The sequence below is a fragment of the Pituophis catenifer genome, unplaced genomic scaffold (genome assembly GCF_029215685.1).
Source record: "Pituophis catenifer annectens isolate HBS135680 unplaced genomic scaffold, rPitCat1.0.hap2 SCAF_6, whole genome shotgun sequence".
Taxonomy (NCBI): domain Eukaryota; kingdom Metazoa; phylum Chordata; class Lepidosauria; order Squamata; family Colubridae; genus Pituophis; species Pituophis catenifer.
In genome coordinates, this window is record NW_027256886.1 from 7,183,700 (window position 1) to 7,202,254 (window position 18,555).

The 18,555-nt window shown below is 42.7% G+C and overlaps 1 protein-coding gene across 1 annotated transcript in view; it reads left to right on the forward strand.

Moving 5' to 3' along the window:
• Nucleotides 1-18,555, forward strand: part of KNG1 (kininogen 1) — a 32,649-nt gene that overhangs the window by 10,869 nt on the left and 3,225 nt on the right. The window contains exons 3-8 of the mRNA XM_070945223.1: nucleotides 1,178-1,253; nucleotides 4,678-4,850; nucleotides 8,531-8,638; nucleotides 9,701-9,782; nucleotides 12,399-12,571; nucleotides 16,515-16,622. Of these exons, the coding sequence (XP_070801324.1) occupies nucleotides 1,178-1,253; nucleotides 4,678-4,850; nucleotides 8,531-8,638; nucleotides 9,701-9,782; nucleotides 12,399-12,571; nucleotides 16,515-16,622 (720 nt within the window). The remainder of the gene's footprint in view (nucleotides 1-1,177; nucleotides 1,254-4,677; nucleotides 4,851-8,530; nucleotides 8,639-9,700; nucleotides 9,783-12,398; nucleotides 12,572-16,514; nucleotides 16,623-18,555) is intronic.

The window sequence follows — 18,555 nt, forward strand, 5'->3', positions numbered from 1 at the left end:
ATGCATCTGGAACAGGCCCCAGCTGTTCTTCCTCCCCACTTGTCTCAGCCTCCAAAGGCAGCTGCCTCTCCGGTGGCTGGGAAATGTCAGACGGCCCTGGCTCTATCTCTGCGTCTGACACATCCATCAGAGCCTTCCCCAGACTCCAGAGCTGGCCCAAGTTCCTCCCCAACCTCCTCATTGTTCAAGTCTGCCACAAGCTCTGTTGGCAGCTAGCAGGCCACAACACTATCTATCTATCTATCTATCTATCTATCTATCTATCTATCTATCTATCTATCTATCTATCTTTCCATCTATCTATCTATCTATCTATCTATCTATCTATCTATCTATCTACCTATCTTTCCATCTATCTATCTATCTATCTATCTATCTATCTATCTATCTATCTTTCCATCTATCTATCTATCTATCTATCTATCTATCTATCTATCTATCTATCTATCATCATCTATCTGTCTATTCCACTAGGCACAGCCAAATGATATGATAACAAATGAAGATTGCCATCTACCCAACTGAGAAAATACGATGCTTTATTGGTCTCCCCAGAGATCTATCTGCATGCGTTCCATCACACATTATAAAAAAATATAGGATCTTAACTGCAATACAAGAAGTCCTCGACTTACAACAAAAGTCCTCGACTTTTAACAGAGACCGTTCAAAGTTACAACTGCATTGAAAAAAAGCGACTAATGATCATTTTTCACAGTTATGACCTTTCCAGCATTCCCCATAATCATATGATCAAAATTCAGATGTATTTTATGACCATTGCTGTGTCCTAAAATCATGTGATCACTTTTTGCAACCTTCTGAAGCCAGATTTACTTAATAACCGGGTTACTAACTTATCAACTGCTGTGATTCACTTAACAACCAAGGCAAGAAAGGTCATAAATGGGGCAAAAGTCACTTAACAAATGTCTCATTTAACAAGAGAAATTTTGGGCTCAGTTGTGGTCATAAGTCAAGGACTACCTGTATTTAAGTATAGGCAGCACTACCAACCCCTTGACAGATTATCAAACAATATCAAAAAGCTATGAAATGTGATGAATTCTACTTCTTAACAGTGGAAAGTGAATATACACAACTCCTTGGCAACTCCTGTGATGTCCCACTGAACACATAAGAGCTCAACTGATGTCTCTCTTTTCTTCTGTCACAGGATTATGGAAACTGTACAGCTATCATTGATATTGCCTCACAAGAGTCAATATCACAGAATTGCAAATTTGGCCCAGGTAAGTAAATTTTAAGAGATAGATAGATAGATAGATAGATAGATAGATAGATAGATAGATAGAGATAGATATAGATATAGATATAGATATAGATATAGATATAGATATAGATATAGATATAGATATAGATATAGATATAGATATAGATATAGATATAGATATAGATATATAACCATTTTCCTATCCTACTCTTGATGATAATGGAGGGGGTGAGGGAAAATCAGTGATCTGATTTAAACCAATACTTGTGAAAGGAAAAAAAATCAGGAAAGGGTGATACTAGAGTAACTCCACCTTCGTTTTCCGTTGTGTAACTTAGTACATTGTGGGCCAGGTGACATTTAAGAAGTGGATTGCTCGCTTGCCAAATAAGGAATTGCATATTGTTGAAATAGAATGGAGAAAAACTGTTTAGGATTTTTGAACAACAATAAAACAACCAAATGGTTTAAAGTTAAGTCTTTTAAACCATTCAGCCCTTTATCATTCTCCAAAAATTCCTACATTAAGATATTACTCCATAAAATTCCCATGGGAAAAGTAAGTTCAATTTTAGTGATGAGGGATTTTAGAGAGCACAACAAATGTCTTTTCCCTTAATGCCTTTCCTCCTTTCTCAACTTAATCAACCCAAATACCCTTAAACAACAATTTTTTAAAAAGCTAATGTAAGTTGTGCTAGATGTTCTTCTCCAAATAAGGTTTCCTGCCTAAGCAGGGGATTGGACTAGAAGACCTCCAAGCAAGATCCCTTCCAACTCTGTTATTCTATTCTATTCTAAACACACACCCTTGCTTATCATAGCTAAACTTTTTCTCCAAAACTTGGACTAATGGAGATGGGTGAAAAAGAAATGAGATTTTCAGTCACAACTCCTTCACTTTCCACACACAAACAGGCTCCACTTTTCAATGCAGAAATCAATCCAGCTTTGTGGAACATTGTATTTTGGCTGCACTAAAGTCATTGTTCTGCTGACCAAATTAAAAATGGGAAAAAAAATAGAGCTGTGCCAACCACAGCACATAGGGCAGGGGTGAAATCCAGCAGGTTCCAACTGTGTTATTCTGTTTCTTTCCATCTATCAGTTCTAAAGATTTGTAATATATGTTGGTGAATTCAGTCACGAGAGTTAGTCCTTCTCCAGCAATCCCTGTGCAAAATGTCTGTGCAGGTGCATCTCAGATTGTTAAGCGACATCATTGAACTAAACTTTTTAAAATAAAAAGGCAGGGTTTGCTTTTTTAAAAAAAAAAAACTTTGTGGTTTAAAACATGTTCCCAATGTAATGGTGACACCTAGCTGTCAGCAGCATTCAGTGGCCAGGATATTGTGTTTTCAAAGTTAAAATTCAAAAATGACCCAAAAAATGCACTTCTGCCTCTACAAAAATTCCTCTTTGTGCTTGGATTAAAAAAAGGGACAATTAGGACATCTTCTCCATCCCTTCTCTCCAACTCTGTTAGAGATTTGATCAGCTATTACCGTATTTTTCGGAGTATAAGATACACTTTTTCCCCCCTGAAAGAGGGTGAAAATTTGGGTGCGTCTTATACACCGAATGTAGCCCCGCCCACCCGCTGGTTCCCATCCTTTGGCTTCTGCCTGCAAGCAATTTACCTCCTTGCAGCAAACAGCAAACAGCCCATTTCAGCTTCAGCACAGCCTGATTAGCACAAGCAGTTGATTGTTGGTTGGATCGGCCTCCCGACCCTCAGCTGTTTCAGGCTGCAGGGATTGCCGTTGGCGAGGGCCTCCGCTGTTTGCTACAAGGAGGCAAATTGCTGTGAGGCAGATTTTTTTTTTTCCTTGTGCTAATCAGGATGTGCTGAAAATGAAACTAAAGCAGGCTGTTTGCTGTTTGCTGCAACGAGGCAAATTGCTGGGAGGCAGCAGCAGAGGCAGAGGCAGATTTTTTTTTTCTTGTTTTCCTCCCCCCAAAAAGGTAGGTGCGTCTTATAGTCCGAACCGTCTATAGAATTACCGCATTTTTCGGAGTATAAGATTTTAAAATTCAGGAAAACCATGAATTTGAACAAGTTCATGGTTCAGCCCAGATACTACAACGTGGAAAAAAAGTTAAATTTTGCAGCAACATTTGAAGCATAGCAGGTGATAAGTCTCCCACCTTACTGTCACTTAGATCCTCACAATCTACGCAGTTATCTGGTGTGGGAAGCAGAGGTTTCTGTGACTTTGAAGTTGGAACTCTTCTGGGAGGGGGTGCAATGAAGGGCCTTGTGTTCTGAAAGGGTGTTGGGCAACTCCCCTTGGGGCTCCGGCTGGCTCCTGACCTTCGCACTTTCTGCCGCGAATTAAAAACTTGGTTATTCAAGTCTCCCGGCCTGGACTGAGGGGTTTTATATGGGTTTTTTAATTTTTATCTGGTTTAATTGGGTATTTTAACTTTGCACTGTGGTTATTGTGGATTTTATTGTTGTGAGCCGCCCTGAGTCCATTGGAGATAGGGCAGCATATAAGTTAAATAAATAAAATAAATAAATTCCTATTGTGGCTAATGGCTTTCATCCTATGCTGGATCTTGGGTGAGGGACTGCTTGTTCTAATCCTACCATTCCGCCTTTGTTAGTTGTCAAACCTTGCTGCAAGGAGTTTTGAAATATCCTGTCTTGAATTGATTTCCGCCTGCAGTATTTGCTTTGCTTATGAATAGAGCTATCTAGATAGTTGGTTCCTTCTTTCAATAAACTCTTTACCTCCTTAAGTGCTGGCATCTACTATGGGCTATTAAGAAAGGCTTGGGGGCTGATTTCAGTCTTTAAGAGCATGTTTCTCCATTTAGGGAAATATAATATTCTGCCTTTTTTTTAATATTTCCCAAAATATTTCATTGTTTGGGGGGGGGGCTTTCCACACTACCATATGTGCAAAGATTAGACGTAATAAACCTCAGTGTTGAAAGGCAACGTACGATATAATTGTTTGTGTACCATTAATTTCTCTAAAGGTGAATTGCCCCAGGGGTGAAATCCAGCAGGTTCTGGAGAACCTGTAGCAGAAATTTTGAGTAGTTCGGAGAACCAGCAAATACCACCTCTGGCTGGTCCCAGATTGGGTGGGAATGGGGATTTTGCAATATCCTTCCCCCAGGAGTGGGAAGGGAATGGGGATTTTACAGTATCCTTCCCCTGCCATGCCCACCAAGCCACGCCCACCAAGCCACACCATGCCCACCAAGCCACACCCACAGAACCAGCAGTAAAAAAATTTGGATTTCACCACTGAATTGCCCCATATCGCTCATCCTTTCCTAAACTACTCTTTTCATTCCTTGGCCTTTCTTTAATCTCTGACCTTTACCTGTTTGTGTTCTGAGTGCTGCAGTAATTTCCATGTTACTTTCACTTTTAATTTCTTTGCTTTTGTTTCCCTTTTTCTAATTTATGGTTGGCTTGCTTTCAGGAGAGGAGAACGTAGTACAATCTTTTGCAAATTGCCTGGGGTGCTGGCATCCCATAGATCCTAAGAGTTTGGAAGTGCTTCCTATTGTGAGATTCACCATACGGCAATTTAACAATCAGAGTCAACAATCTGCCTTATTCGAAGTTAAAGAAATGAAAAAAGCGACCCGTCAGGTTGGTATAAGGTAAAGGTAAAGGTTTCCCTTGCACATATGTGCTAATCATTCCCGTCTCTAGGGGGCGGTGCTCATCTCCGTTTCAAAGCCAAAGAGCCAGCGCCATCCAAAGACTTCTCCATGGTCATGTAACTAAACGCCAAAGGCGCACGGAACGCTGTTACCTTCCCACCAGAGGTGGTCCCTATTTTTCTACTTGCATTTTTTACGTGCTTTCGAAATGCTAGGTTGGCAGAAGCTGGGACAAGTAACGGGAGCTCACCCCGTTACGCGGCACTAGGGATTCGAACTGCTGAACTGCCGATCTTTCGATCAACAAGCTCGGCGTCTTAGCCACTGAGCCACCACATCCCTCACGGTGGTATATGTTGGTATATGTATATATTGGTCGGTATATGTTGCAATAATGCCCCATTTTAATTTTCCAGAATTAGGTGATTTGGATGGATTTATAGTTAAATCTGAAAACGTGGAATGTCCTCCCCTTGGGTATGTTTGTGAAACCTTCACTTGTTTAAAAAAAACAACAACAGCCCAGTCAAATGTTGGCAAAACAGACAAATTATAAATATAATTCTGATAGTAGTCTGTGCGGTTTTATTTAAACTACAGTGGTACCTCGATACTTGTCATTAATTGTTTCTGGGAGGTGCGATGAGTACCAAAAACGATGAGTACCAAGCAAATTTTTCCTATACGGAATAATATAAATAAATATCATGTGTTCCCAAACAAAAAACAATGCACATTTTTAAGGCAATACATAAAAAGATAGGACTGTATATCATTACTTTACATCAGGGGTGAAATGCTCCCGATTTGGACCGGATCACCCAATCCAGTAGCGATGGCGGCAGATGGTTCAGAGAACCGGTAGCAAAAATCCCTGCGCCCCCCCCCCCGCCACATGCCCAGCTGAGCCGCACGATCATCAGAGGCTTTTTTTTTTACTTTTAAAAGCATTTTTTCTACAACTTCTTCCGTCAAAAAAAATGCTTTTAAAAGTAAAAAAAAAAAAAAAGCCTCTGATGATCGCGCGGCTCAGCTGGGATCCTCAGAGGCTTTTCAAAGCATTTTTTTCTGCAACCTCTTCCGGGGAAAAGGTGGTTTAAAAAATGCTTTGAAAAGCCTCTGACGATCAGGCAACACAGCTGGGATCGTCAGAGGCTTTTCAAAGCATTTTTTTAACCACCTCTTCCCCGGAAGAGGTTGCAGAAAAAAATGCTTTAAAAGTCTCTCTGACGATCCCAGCTGAGTTGCCTGATCATCATATAGGCTTTTAAAAAATTATCTGACGATCAAACAACTCAGCTGGGATCGTCAGAGAGGCTTTTTAAAAAATTCATTTTTTGCATTTTTTTGCATTTGCAGAAAAAATGCTTTGAAAAGTTAAAAAAAAACATTGGCCACGCCCACCCAGTCACATTACCACCACCACCACCAAGCCACGCCCACAGAACCGGTAGTAACAAATTTTACATTTCATCCCTACTTTACATGAGAAGTTTTTAAGAAGAGATTAGACAACCATGTGTCTGAAGTGGTGCAGGGTTTCCTGCCTGAGCAGGTGGTTGGACTAGAAGACCTCCAAGGTCCCTTCCAACTCTGTTATTCTATTCTAAATACTTAAAAACAATTTAAAAGTCAGCCATCAATACACCCCAATCAACATCTAAAAAGCCATATACAACAGGCACTATAAATATCATACACCAGGCTTCAGCACGAGTCTGAAAGCTCGGAAGACTTAACCTCTTGTCCCAATGACCGACCCAGATTAGATCCTGCAACATTATCCTGGGACACATATATTCGCCTTCATTCACAAGAAATATTTAGATTAAATTTAAAAAAAACTTCACTTTACCCGTGCTTGTGGGCTGCCACAAAGAAGAAGGGGTCAAATTATTCTCCAAAGCACCTGAGGGCAGGACAAGAAACAATGGATGGAAACTAACCAAAAAGAGAAGCAACCTGGAATTAAGGAGAAACTTCCTAACAGTGAGGACAACTAACCAGTGGAACAGAAGTTGCCTTCAAAAATCATGGGCGCTCCCTCACTGGAGGTTTTTAAGAAGGGACTAGACCCATGATGGTGAACCTATAGCACGCATGCTACAGGTGGCACACGGAGCCATATTGGTGGGCACGCAAGCATTGCCCTAGTTCAGCTCCACCTTCGGGCCCACCAGAAGTTGGGAAACAGGCTGTTTCCAGCCTCCAGAAGCCCTCTGGGGGTGGGTGGGGAAGGCCCGTTTTTTGCTCTCCCCAGGCTCCAGAGTCTTTCTAGGAGTCTGGGGAGGCCCTCTAGAGGCTGGAAATGGCCCGTTTCCCACTGGTCGTTGGCAAAAGGGCCATTTCCAGCCTCCAGAGGGCCTTCGGGGGGGGGAGGCTGTTTTCGCCCTCCCCAGGCTCCTAGAAAGGCTCTAGAGCCTGGGGAGAGTGAAAAACGAGCCTACCGGGCCCACCATGCCATCACGTGCCAAAAGCGGGGGGAGCACGGGGAGTCACACGTCCATGCGTGGGGGTGTGCATTGAATTATGGGTGTGGGCATGCATGTGTGCGACCCCCTGTGCTCCCCCCGCTTTTGGCACACGACAGCAAAAAGGTTAGCCATCACTGGACTAGACAGTCACTTATCTGAAATGGTATAGGTTCTCCTACTTGAGCAGGAGGCTGGACTAGAAGACCTCCAAGGTCCCTTCCAGCTCTATTCTATTCACTTGTACCGATGAGGGAAAGAAGCACAAAAATACACAAAATGATCACAGATGCTAAGATAAAACTACACTGACTTTTAAGTTGTTTTTAAGTATTTAGAATAGAATAGAATAACAGAATTGGAAGGGATCTTTTTATTTTAGTTTATTTTTTTATTAGATTTATATACCGCCCTACTCCCAAAGGACTCAGGGCGGTGAACAGCCACAAAGTAAAACACATAAATACAAAATTTAAAAGCAGAATAAAACCGAATTAAACAATTTGGCCCAAGACAAATTTAAAACACCCCAATAATTTAAAACAGATTAAAATGTATATTGTAAAAAGAACAAAGAAAAAAGGGAAAAAAATTAGGCCAGGCCAGCTTGGTGGAATAAAAAGGACTTGAGAGCGCAACGGAAAGTGCACAGATCCGGGATCCTCCGTATCTCCGGGGTGGGGAGCTCGTTCCAGATAGTAGGTGCCCCCACAGAGAAGGCCCTCCCCCTAGGGGCTGCCAGTCAACACTGTTTGGCTGACGGCACCCAGAGGAGCCCCTCTCTATGAGAGCGTACTGGCCGGTGGGAGGCTGTTTGTGGTAGCAGGCGGTCCCGTAAGTAACCAGGTCCCGAGCCATGGAGCGCTCTAAAAGTGGTGACCAAAACCTTGAAGCGCACCACTCTGTGCATATCTTGGAGATATGCACAGAGTAAGAGTTACTGCATGACTAACGTGTCACCTTTGTTTTGGCTGGAAGGAGTAGTGAGTCACGAGGCAACTGACACCAACAAGTTCTAGCTTCCACGTTGAGTACCAAACAAATGTCAAGTACCGGGACAAAATTTTCTTGTCAAAATGCGTTGAGTACCAAAATTCAATGAGTTTCAAAACAGTTGAGTCCCAAGGTACCATTGTAATTTCTTTTCTCTTAACAAGATACTTGTTCTGTGCAACTTCTCTTAAATTTCTTGCAGGTGGTTAATGGATGGAATTACAATTTGGAATATTCGATAAAAGAAACAAATTGTTCCAAGAGTGAATTTCTAGATTTGAGCCCAGCATGTAGACACCTTCCTGAAGGTGTAAGTTAACTTCTTTTATATCATATTCCTAGGCTAAGTAGATAAAGATAGATGACAGATTAGATGGAGATAGATAGCAGATAGATAGATAGATAGATAGATAGATAGATAGATAGATAGATAGATAGATGATAGATAGATAGATAGATAGATAGATAGATAGATAGAGATAGAGATAGATAGATGACAGATTAGAGATAGATAGATAGATAGATAGATAGATAGATAGATAGATAGATGATAGATAGATAGATAGATAGATAGATAGATAGATAGATAGATAAATAGATAGATAGATAGATAGATGATAGATAGATAGATGAGCCATGATGGCGCAGTGGTTAGAGTGCAGTACTGCAGGCTACTTCTGCTGGCTGACTGCAATTTGGCGGATCGAATTTTACCAGGCTCAAGGTAGATTCAGCCTTCCATCCTTCCGAGGTGGCTAAAATGAGGACCCAGATTGTTGGGGGCAATATGCTGACTCTATAAACTGCTTAGAGAAGGCTGTAAAGCACTGTGAAGCGACATATAAGTAAGTGCTATTGCAATAGAGATAGATGGATGGATAGATAGATGATAGATGGATGATAGATAGAGATTATCTCTCTCTCTCTCTCCCTCCCTTCCTCCCTCTCTCTCTCCATTTATGATAGTAAGACCTGGAAAAACACAGAGAAATACAAATAATGGAAAAATATTCCATTACTTCCTTTGAGATAGATCAGCATCAGCAATATGGGCCATGTCAGGATTAGCAAGATTAAAAAACTCAGTTTGTTAAAAGAATTCTGCCTCAAGATTTGAAGAGATGAAAGCTTTTCCCTATATCCTGCAGAATGGTAGAGGCCAAGATAATCTGATGCCATGTGCATATAGCAAAAGGCCTTCTCTGTGGGTGCAAGTTATCTGGAATAGGGGATATGTATTCTGTGCATGAGCTCGTACTTTGTGCCAGTCATACTCACAGGGATGCCATCTGGAAAAACTGAGTGAAACAAAGGAGCTGCTTGATAAAATGCACAGTTTAGCCTTCTCATATATATTTTTTTCCTTTTCCAGCAAGAAGGTTCCTGTACAGTTACTGCCCACATTGACAATGCAAACACACTGGTCCATGCACAACAGGATTGCAAAATGCAAGGTTTGTAACTTTTTATTTATTTATTTAACACATATTTATATGCTGCCCTTCTCCCAAGGGACTCAGGGCGGCGAACACAAGCTAAAAACATACAATGATAAAAGAAGAATCTAATTAAAACCAATTAAAATCAAAATAATAAATAATAAAACCCCAGAATCAGAACTCAGCCCATTTGTTGACATAGCCAAGTCTTTAGGCCTCGACGGAAGGAGCGGAGATCAGGCGCTGTCCAGAGCTCGGTGGGTAACTCATTCCAGAGGGTAGGAGCGCACACAGAGAACTTTTATTTTATTATTTATTTTATTTGATTTTTATACTACCCTTCTCCAGCAACAAGTGCTTTGTAACCACTTGATTCAGAAGAGCTTGAAGTATCTTGACGATGACAAATTCATATTGCATGCATTCAGTTCTTTAGGGTCTTCTACTATACCATGTTTCCCCGAAAATAAGAACGGGTCCTATATTAATTTTTGCTCCGAAAGACACATTAGGTCTTATTTTCTGGTTAGGTCTTATTTTGGGGGAAATACAGTACATTTAATACAGATGCACCCATCTGTCTGATAATCTTAACTGAGGCTTATTTTGGGGTTAGGGCTTATATTACAAGCATCCTAATAAATCATGCTAGGACTTATTTTCCGGTTGGGTCCTATTTTCAGGGAAACAGGGTAGATGTCAAAGCCCTGATAAAGTTGTTGAACTAGAGTTCCCATAATCATCCTCCTCCTCTGGCCATACTTCCAAAAGATGCAGGGAATGGGTAGAACCCATCAGGCCCCAGCCAACCAGACAGAGTAGAGAGGTTGATGCGACTTGCAGTTCAAGATTTGGAGACACAAAGATTGAAGGGCGGAGGTTCACTCTCCAAGCTTGTGGGTTGGTTTCTGAACATTTCGTTAGCAGGTTCCCTAAACGCCGCTGAAGATGTTACTTAGCCTGGTAATGAAACGTTTGGAAACCAACCCACAAGCTTGGAGAACGGACCTCCACCCTCATCCTACACCTGAGCTACAGATATTTGCCACCATCACAAACAATGATTGGCCATCTAAAAACAGAAATGATCAAAAAGCATCAGGTTAATTTGGCTTCCAGAATTACCTACAGCCTGTCCCTGGGTTAAAAATGTTTGACTTAAGGATGGCTCATAGATATGAAGGAGCTGACACATACTAAGATTGGTGGACAGCGTCCTCCTTCCTCAAGCCAACGAAATGCTGATGCCGCATGTTTTTGATATACACGTAATCCCTGGTTTTCGAACATTCTGTTAGTGAATGTTCGAAGTTGTGCGATAAGCGCCTCATAGAGTTTGCAAACAAGGCCCGAAACTATGAATCTTGCAGCCCCACAGCTGTTGTTCGTCCTTACAAACAATCGCAGAGGCTCTGCAACATTTGTCCTGCATGTTGTCGGCTGAAATGGAACTTCTGAGGGGCAGATCCACCCCTCGGAAGCCCCATTCGAGCATCCAGAGGCCTCCCTTGGAGGCTCCATTTGGGGCCTGCAACGGGCCAGGGGAGGCCTACGGAGGGCCAAACAGAGAGTCAGAGAGCCGGATTCATCCCTCAATAGCTCCATTTTGCCCTGCAATGAGCCAGGGGAGGCCCGCGGAATCCCAAACGGAACTGCACGTGGCTGAGAGGCTGAAGAGGAGACTGCTTGCTAGTCTCCTCTTCAGCCTCTTGCTAGGCAGAGCGGCAGATTGGGGGGGAAAGCAATTTGGGGACCATGAGGTATTTCAGTGGGTCAGGGAGCCCTTGAGTGGTCTTAGGCAGGTGGCCTGTTCATCAGTAGGAACCCCCCCTCCCATGGCCTTTCCTACTGTAAAATACCTCACATGTGCTTAACGAGCCTCGCATTCGATTAGCAAATGCATGGGCGAAAGGAGGGAGTGATCCTGTTCAAGATACGAGATTCACTCCCACAAATCCTTGGGTTACGAATAGAATAGGAAGGCTCCATTACATTTGTAACTCGAGGACTACCTATCCAGCCTGTTTTCAACACTTTTCAGTGGTTCCTGAAAGTAACCAGTGGCTCAAGGAAGGACAATGCTGTCTGCCATTTTTAGTACAGGTAGTCCTCAATTTACGACCACAGTTGAGCCCAAAATTTATGTTGTTAAGTGAAAAAATTGTTAAGTGAATATTGCCCCATTTTACGACCATCATAAATACGAGCCAGTTGTCAAGCATCCGAATGTAAAGCATGTGACCATGGGCAATGCTGCCACGGTCATAAGTGTGAAAAATAGTCATACGTCACTTTTTGCAGTGATGTTGTAACTTTGAATGGTCACTAAATGAACTTTGGTAAGTCGAGGGCTACCTGTAATAGGCAGTACTATATAGAGGAATGGAATAAAGCATTCTTTTTATATACATAAATTGGTGGCCGTGATGCAACTCTAGATAATAACCACAGTAAATTTCAAACTGCTACAGAACAATTTGCACTCACACATTTTTTTTGCATGGCCAAAATGTGTTCAATAATCTCTTACAAAAAACAACAACATAGATGCAGGCTGCTATTCTTGTTAGTCTTTCCTTTTTACAATAACCTGATATAAACCTGTGTTTTTCATCCATATATTTTCATCAGTTGAAGAAAAAGTGGGACTGCCCATTCATGTGTGTCCTGGCTGCTCCCGCCCGATTGCAACGGACAGCCCAGAACTAAAGGAGCCTCTGCAAATTGCTCTAGAATCCTTTAACGCAAACAACAACAGTGACTTTCATTTCAAAATTATAGGAGTCACAGAAGCAACAACACAGGTTTGAATTTTATCTCTACCGCTGTATTGCAACTTCGCTAAGAAAACCTGGTCTGAACCTGAATCCAGGGGTGTTATTCAGCAGTTCTGACTGGTTCTGGAGAACTGGTAGCAGAAATTTTGAGTAGTTCGGAGAACCGGCAAATACCACCTCTGGCTGGCCCCAGAGTGGGGTGGGAATGGAGATTTTGCAGTGTTCTTCCCCCAGGAGTGGGGCGGGAATGGGGATTTTGCAGTATCCTTCCCCTGGAGTGGGGAGGGAATGGAGATTTTGCAGTATCCTTCCCCTGCCACAGCTACCAAGCCACGGCCACCAAGCCACAGCACACCCAAGCCACGCCCACAGAACCGGTAGTAAAAAAAAATTGAATTCCACCACTGTTCAGATCCTCAGGCTGCAGAAACTTTGCATTGATAAATGACAAATAAATAAATAAAGTGTGTTCATTATTTCCATTAAAAAAACCAATGGAGCCTTTGGAAGGTATTCTGAAATACAGGTAGTCCTTGACTTACAACAGCTTGCTTAGTGACTGTTCAAAATTACAATGGCACTGAAAAAAGTAACTTATGACCATTTTTCACACTTATGACCTTGCAGCATTCCCATGGTCATGTGATTTGCATTTGGATGCTTGACAAGTGACTTACGTTTATGACGGTTATAGTGTATTCTGACCAAGACTTCCTGAGACAGTAACAATCACAGGCTTAGTCCCAGAAACCCTCTTTTTATTTCCAAGGCTGCGAATTATGTTTATTCACAGCCCGTAACGAATCCCAAGCAGTTTGTGATGACAGAAGTCTGCCACAGTCTTTTAGGATAAGGCTGATAAGCACCCACCTTTATCTCCCTTGAAACCCTGCCAAAGACCTAATTGCCAATTAGCTTTGCAAAGCCAAATGGAGCACAAAGTCAAGATGGAGCTTCAGAGTTCAAACTGACCAGAACAAACAAAGTTGCTTCTTGCAAAGGCTCATGTCCCTTTGCTCCTCCTTTATGCCTTATGGGAGGGTCCAATCATCTCCAAGCCTCGTTGATGTCTGACTCTGGAGGCTCCGGAGTCAGCACATAACTCCCAGATGGCCCTGGCCAGTGGTGGGTTGCCCCCGGTTCGCACCGGTTCTATAGAACCGGTAATAAAACTGGCGGGAGGCCCCGCCCACTGATCCTGATGTCATGAAAACGCTTCTGCGCATGCAGCCCTGTTGCGAACTGGTAGTAAAGGTAAGTAGAACCCACCCCTGGCCCTAGGCCCATGTCCCGGGGTCACGTGATCCCCTTTTGCGACCTTCTGACAAGCAAAGTCAACAAGGAAATCAGGTTCACTTAACAACCGTGTTACTAATTTAACAACTGCAGTGGCTCACTGAACCAATGGGACAATGAAAGTCAAACAAAACTCACTTAACAAATGTTTCCCTTAGCAACATAAATTTTGGGCTCAATTGCGGTCGTAGGTTGAGGCCTACCTGTACTTAAACTGTTCTAAAGATGTAGAAGTAATCAAAATTACAAATAGCTTTGAACTCTGCCTGTATGTAGTACTATATTGCAATTTTGGATTTTTAAAAAAATCTGGTTTGGATTAAAACAGTCACCTCTGAGCTTCCCAGCTCTGCAGAAAAAAATTTTATACAGGAAGACCAGAGATTTTTATATCTTAGAGACCAGAGGTGGGTTTCAGCAGGTTCTGACCAGTTCTGGAGAACCGGTAGCGGAAATTTTGAGTAGTTCGGAGAACCGGTAGTAAAAATTCTGACTGGCTTCACCCCCATCTATTCTCTGCCTCCCAAGTCCCAGCTGATCGGGAGGAAATGGGGATTTTGCAGTATTCTTCCCCTGCCATGCCCATCAAGCCACGCCCACCAAGCCACGCCCACAGAACCAGTAGTAAAAAAATTTGAAACCCACCACTGTTAGAGACGTAGTGCAGATACAGATAGTCCTGGACTTATGACCACAATTGAGCCCAAAATTTCAGTTGCTAAGCAAGACGATTGTTAAGTGAGTTTGGTCCCATTTTACGACCTTTCTTACCACAGTTGTTAAGTGAATCCCTGCAGTTGTTAAATTAGTAACACGTTGTAAATCGAAGTTGGCTTCCCCATCGACTTGGCTTGTGAGATCACAAAAGCCAATCACATGGCCCGGGAATACTGCAACCTTCATAAATATGAATCCGTTGCCAAGCAGCTGAGTTTTGATCATGTGACCATGGGGATGCTACAATGGTTGTAGGTATGAAAAAAAGTGTTCTGCCCCAGTTACGGACCCCAAAGAACGCAGCACACACAAAGTCCGTTCAAACCTTAGTTTAATAAATTAAATCAGTCTTTTATAACAATGGCTGTTAATTAAATGCATTAACAGCCGGCCAAGAATTCAAAGAAGAATAACTGAAAACTTACTATGGTTGGCAGAATGCCCAGAAGCAATTTGCAGGAAGCTGATAAGATAAGCAAGACAAGACACGAAGGTATGTGAACGAAGTTGTTCCCTGCAACTTAGTCAGCGTTCCTCCTTAAATAAGCTAAGGCAGGGGTGGGCAATTGTGGCTCTTTTACAACCTGTGGACTTCAACTCCCAGAATTCCTGAGATGGCTGTCCACAGGTTGTAAAAGAGCTACAATTGCCCATCCCTGGGCTAAGGGAGTGGCCAATTAGTCCCAAGCCTTACTCTCGAGGAGACCTCCTCCTGAGGAGCCACTCCTGCCTTTTGGCAGCTCTGCACGCCCATCCATCGAGAAGAGGCTCCTCCTCTTCGTCCTCTTCACTTAAGGGAGCTTCTGGAGGTTCTGAAGGCCCTGGCTGAATCCCTGCTTCTGGCACCACATCTTCTCCAGCCTCCTCATTGTCTGACTCAAGTGCCAGCTGCACAGGCTGCTGGCGCAGCACCACACCAGCCTCCTCGCTGTCTGGATCCGCTACTAGCTGCACAGGCCGTGTACGGACCACAACAAAAAGTCGTAAATCAGTCTTTTCAGTGTGTTGTCGTAACTTTGAATAATCACTAAGCAAACTGTTGTAAGTCGAGGACTACCTATTATGTCAAAGTGTCTGGAGACTGAAAGCTGGAAGGCATCAGCTAGGAAAGGCCATTAGGCAGCAGAAACTCTATGCCTCAGGAGCATGACTTTGGCAGCAAAGCACATACTTGTGGGCAGAAGATCTCAACTTGAATCCTTGACATCTCCAGTAAGGGTTGGGAAAGACAGGAATTCCTGATCCAAACCTTGCAGAGTCCTGTCAGTCAACATCAAGTATTCTGGGCATTGTAGGTCAATGGTTTGACTTGATCCACGGCAGCTTCTTATATGCCTCTAAGGGACGGCCATCTTTCTTTGGCCCTTTTATTAGAATCCTGGAGAAGGAATGGATCCTTGGGGCCACAGAATCCAACATGAGCTGATCAGATAGCAAGCCAAGAGGTTTTTTTTTTTGTTCTTCCTGGTTCATGCTATTCAGCATCCGGTCTAAACACCCTCAACACTGTCAAACTATTCAGTCAGTCTGCATTACTACAGTATTACTATTAGTCTTCTCATCATTCCTATCACCCATCTCCTCCCACTTACGACTGTTATGACTGTAACCTGTTGCTGTATCCTTACGATTTATATTGATTGTTTCCTAGTATGATTCAATTGCTTATTTGTACCCTATAACTATCATTTAATGTTGTACCTTATGATTCTTGACGAACGTATTTCATTCTCCTTATGTACACTGAGAGCCTATGCACCAAAGACAAATTCCTTGTGTGTCCAATCACACTTGGCTAAAAAAGAATTCTGTTCTATTCTATTCTATTCTATTCTATTCTATTCTATTCTATTCTATTCTATTCTATTCTATTCTATTCTATTCTATTCTATTCCTATTCCTATTCCTATTCCTATTCTAAATGCAGCTGCTAATCATTTTTCTCCTTGAATTTCAGATTGTGGCTGGGACAATGTATCGATTTGAAATTATAATTCAGAAAACAAATTGCTCCAAGGCTGAAGTTGAGAAGTTAACTGAAGATTGTACCACTGCTGAAGATGGTGTAAGACACTGGGATTAAGCCTATGGAGATTCTCAGTCATCCAGGTCATGGTTGTCCCGAAACTGCTTTTTCAAAAGGCAATTGGGCGTTTCTTGGTTTTCCTTGAAGACATTTCGCTTCTCCTCTCTTGGAGGAGAAGCGAAACGTCTTCAAGGAAAACCAAGAAACGCCCAATTGCCTTTTGAAAAAGCAGTTTCGGGATGACACTGGGATTAGTTCAAGAGGAATATTTCAGAATATACAGAAGTTTTGGGAGCTTCATCATTGGAAGCTTTCAAGAAGAGACTGGACTGCCATCTGTCAGAAATAGTGTAGGGAGGGGTGTCAAACTCTATTTCATTGAGGGCCGCATCAGGGTTGTGCTTGACCTCGGGGGGGGGGGGCTGGGTGTGTGTGGCCAGGATGGGCATGGCCAGCTTGACATCACTCATGTCGGGGGCGCCTGTAGTGGCCCAAGCGAAAACGGAGCTTGGGAGGGCCACGTGCAGCCTTCACGAGCTCCATTTCCAGCTGCAACGGCCTCCTGCAACCCTCCGCCAGTAAAAACAGAGCTCAGGAAGACCCGTGCACGGTCCTCCGGAGCTCCGTTTTTGTTGTCAGAGGCACCGCGGGGCAGTCCTTCGTTGTTTTCATGGCAACCAGGCAGGCCAGATATAAGCACCCATGTAGGCCGGATGCAGCCCGCGGGCATTGAGTTTGACACCCCTGGTGTAGGGTCTCCTGCTTAGGCGGAGGGTCGGACTAGGTGACCTACAAGGTCCCTTCCAACTCTGTTAATCTGTTAATTTTACTTCAGAGAACAAGAGTTAATTTTAAAGCTCATACTTGAAATATAATGGTGAGAAATGATGCAATTCCCCATAGATCAGGGTTTCTCAACCTTGGAAGCTTGAAGATGGCTGGGGGATTCTGGGAGTTGAAGTCCACCCATCTTCAAGCTACCAAGGTTGAGAAACACTGCCATAGATGAATATTAAGCCTTGAGGTAATCTTTCTGATAGGACAATCCTATGTATCTCTACTTAAACTCTAAACCCTAACTCAAACAAACCAAAGGATTAATAGGATGGCCTCATGTCCACTTTGAACTACCAAGAGCCATTTTTTTGGTTTACTAAAATACTATAATTTGTTTGAACTTTAAACTATGGTGCTAGAGAAGACTCCTGCAAGTCCCTTGGACTGCAAGGTGATCAAACCGATCAGTCCTAGAGGAGATCAATCCTGACTGCTCTTTAGAAGGCCAGATCCTGAAGAGGAAATTCAAATACTTTGCCACCTAATGAGAAGAAAGGACTCCCTGGAGAAGAGCCTAAAGCTGGGAAAGATTGAGGGAAAAAGAAGAAGGGAAAGCAGAGAACAAGGTGGCTGGATGGAGGCACTGAAGCAGTCAGCCTGAGCTTAAATGGACTCCAGAGGATGGTGGAGGACAGGAAGGCCTAGGGGAATGTTGTCCATGGGGTCGCGATGGGTCGGACACAACTTCGCAACTAACAACAACAACATAATTAGTTACTAGGAAATCTTAGTAAGAAAATAGCATTGGGATAAAATTAGGTGAAGTAGAGCTCCATAAACCAGTTTTTCCCCCCAAACAGCTGCTGGGTCATCTAGAAATTAAGATTCCCAACACATTTGCACATCCCTTCATTGGGAGTGGTTTTCTGAGTGCACCGTCACATATATGCACACGGAGACACACAGATCCAGACACAAAATGATATAGGGGCAATAGGTCATGATTTTATTGTATTAATTTATATTCCCTGATTTAACCTTCTAAAAGAATTGTTCTTCCCCAAATCATAGACCAAAGTCATCAAAATAGTCAGAAAACAAATATTTTGTCATCTCTTGGAAAAATGAACATTTTCCCACAATGGCACTCAAATTATAATTATTCTATGTCAGGGGTCTCCAACCTTGAATTCTG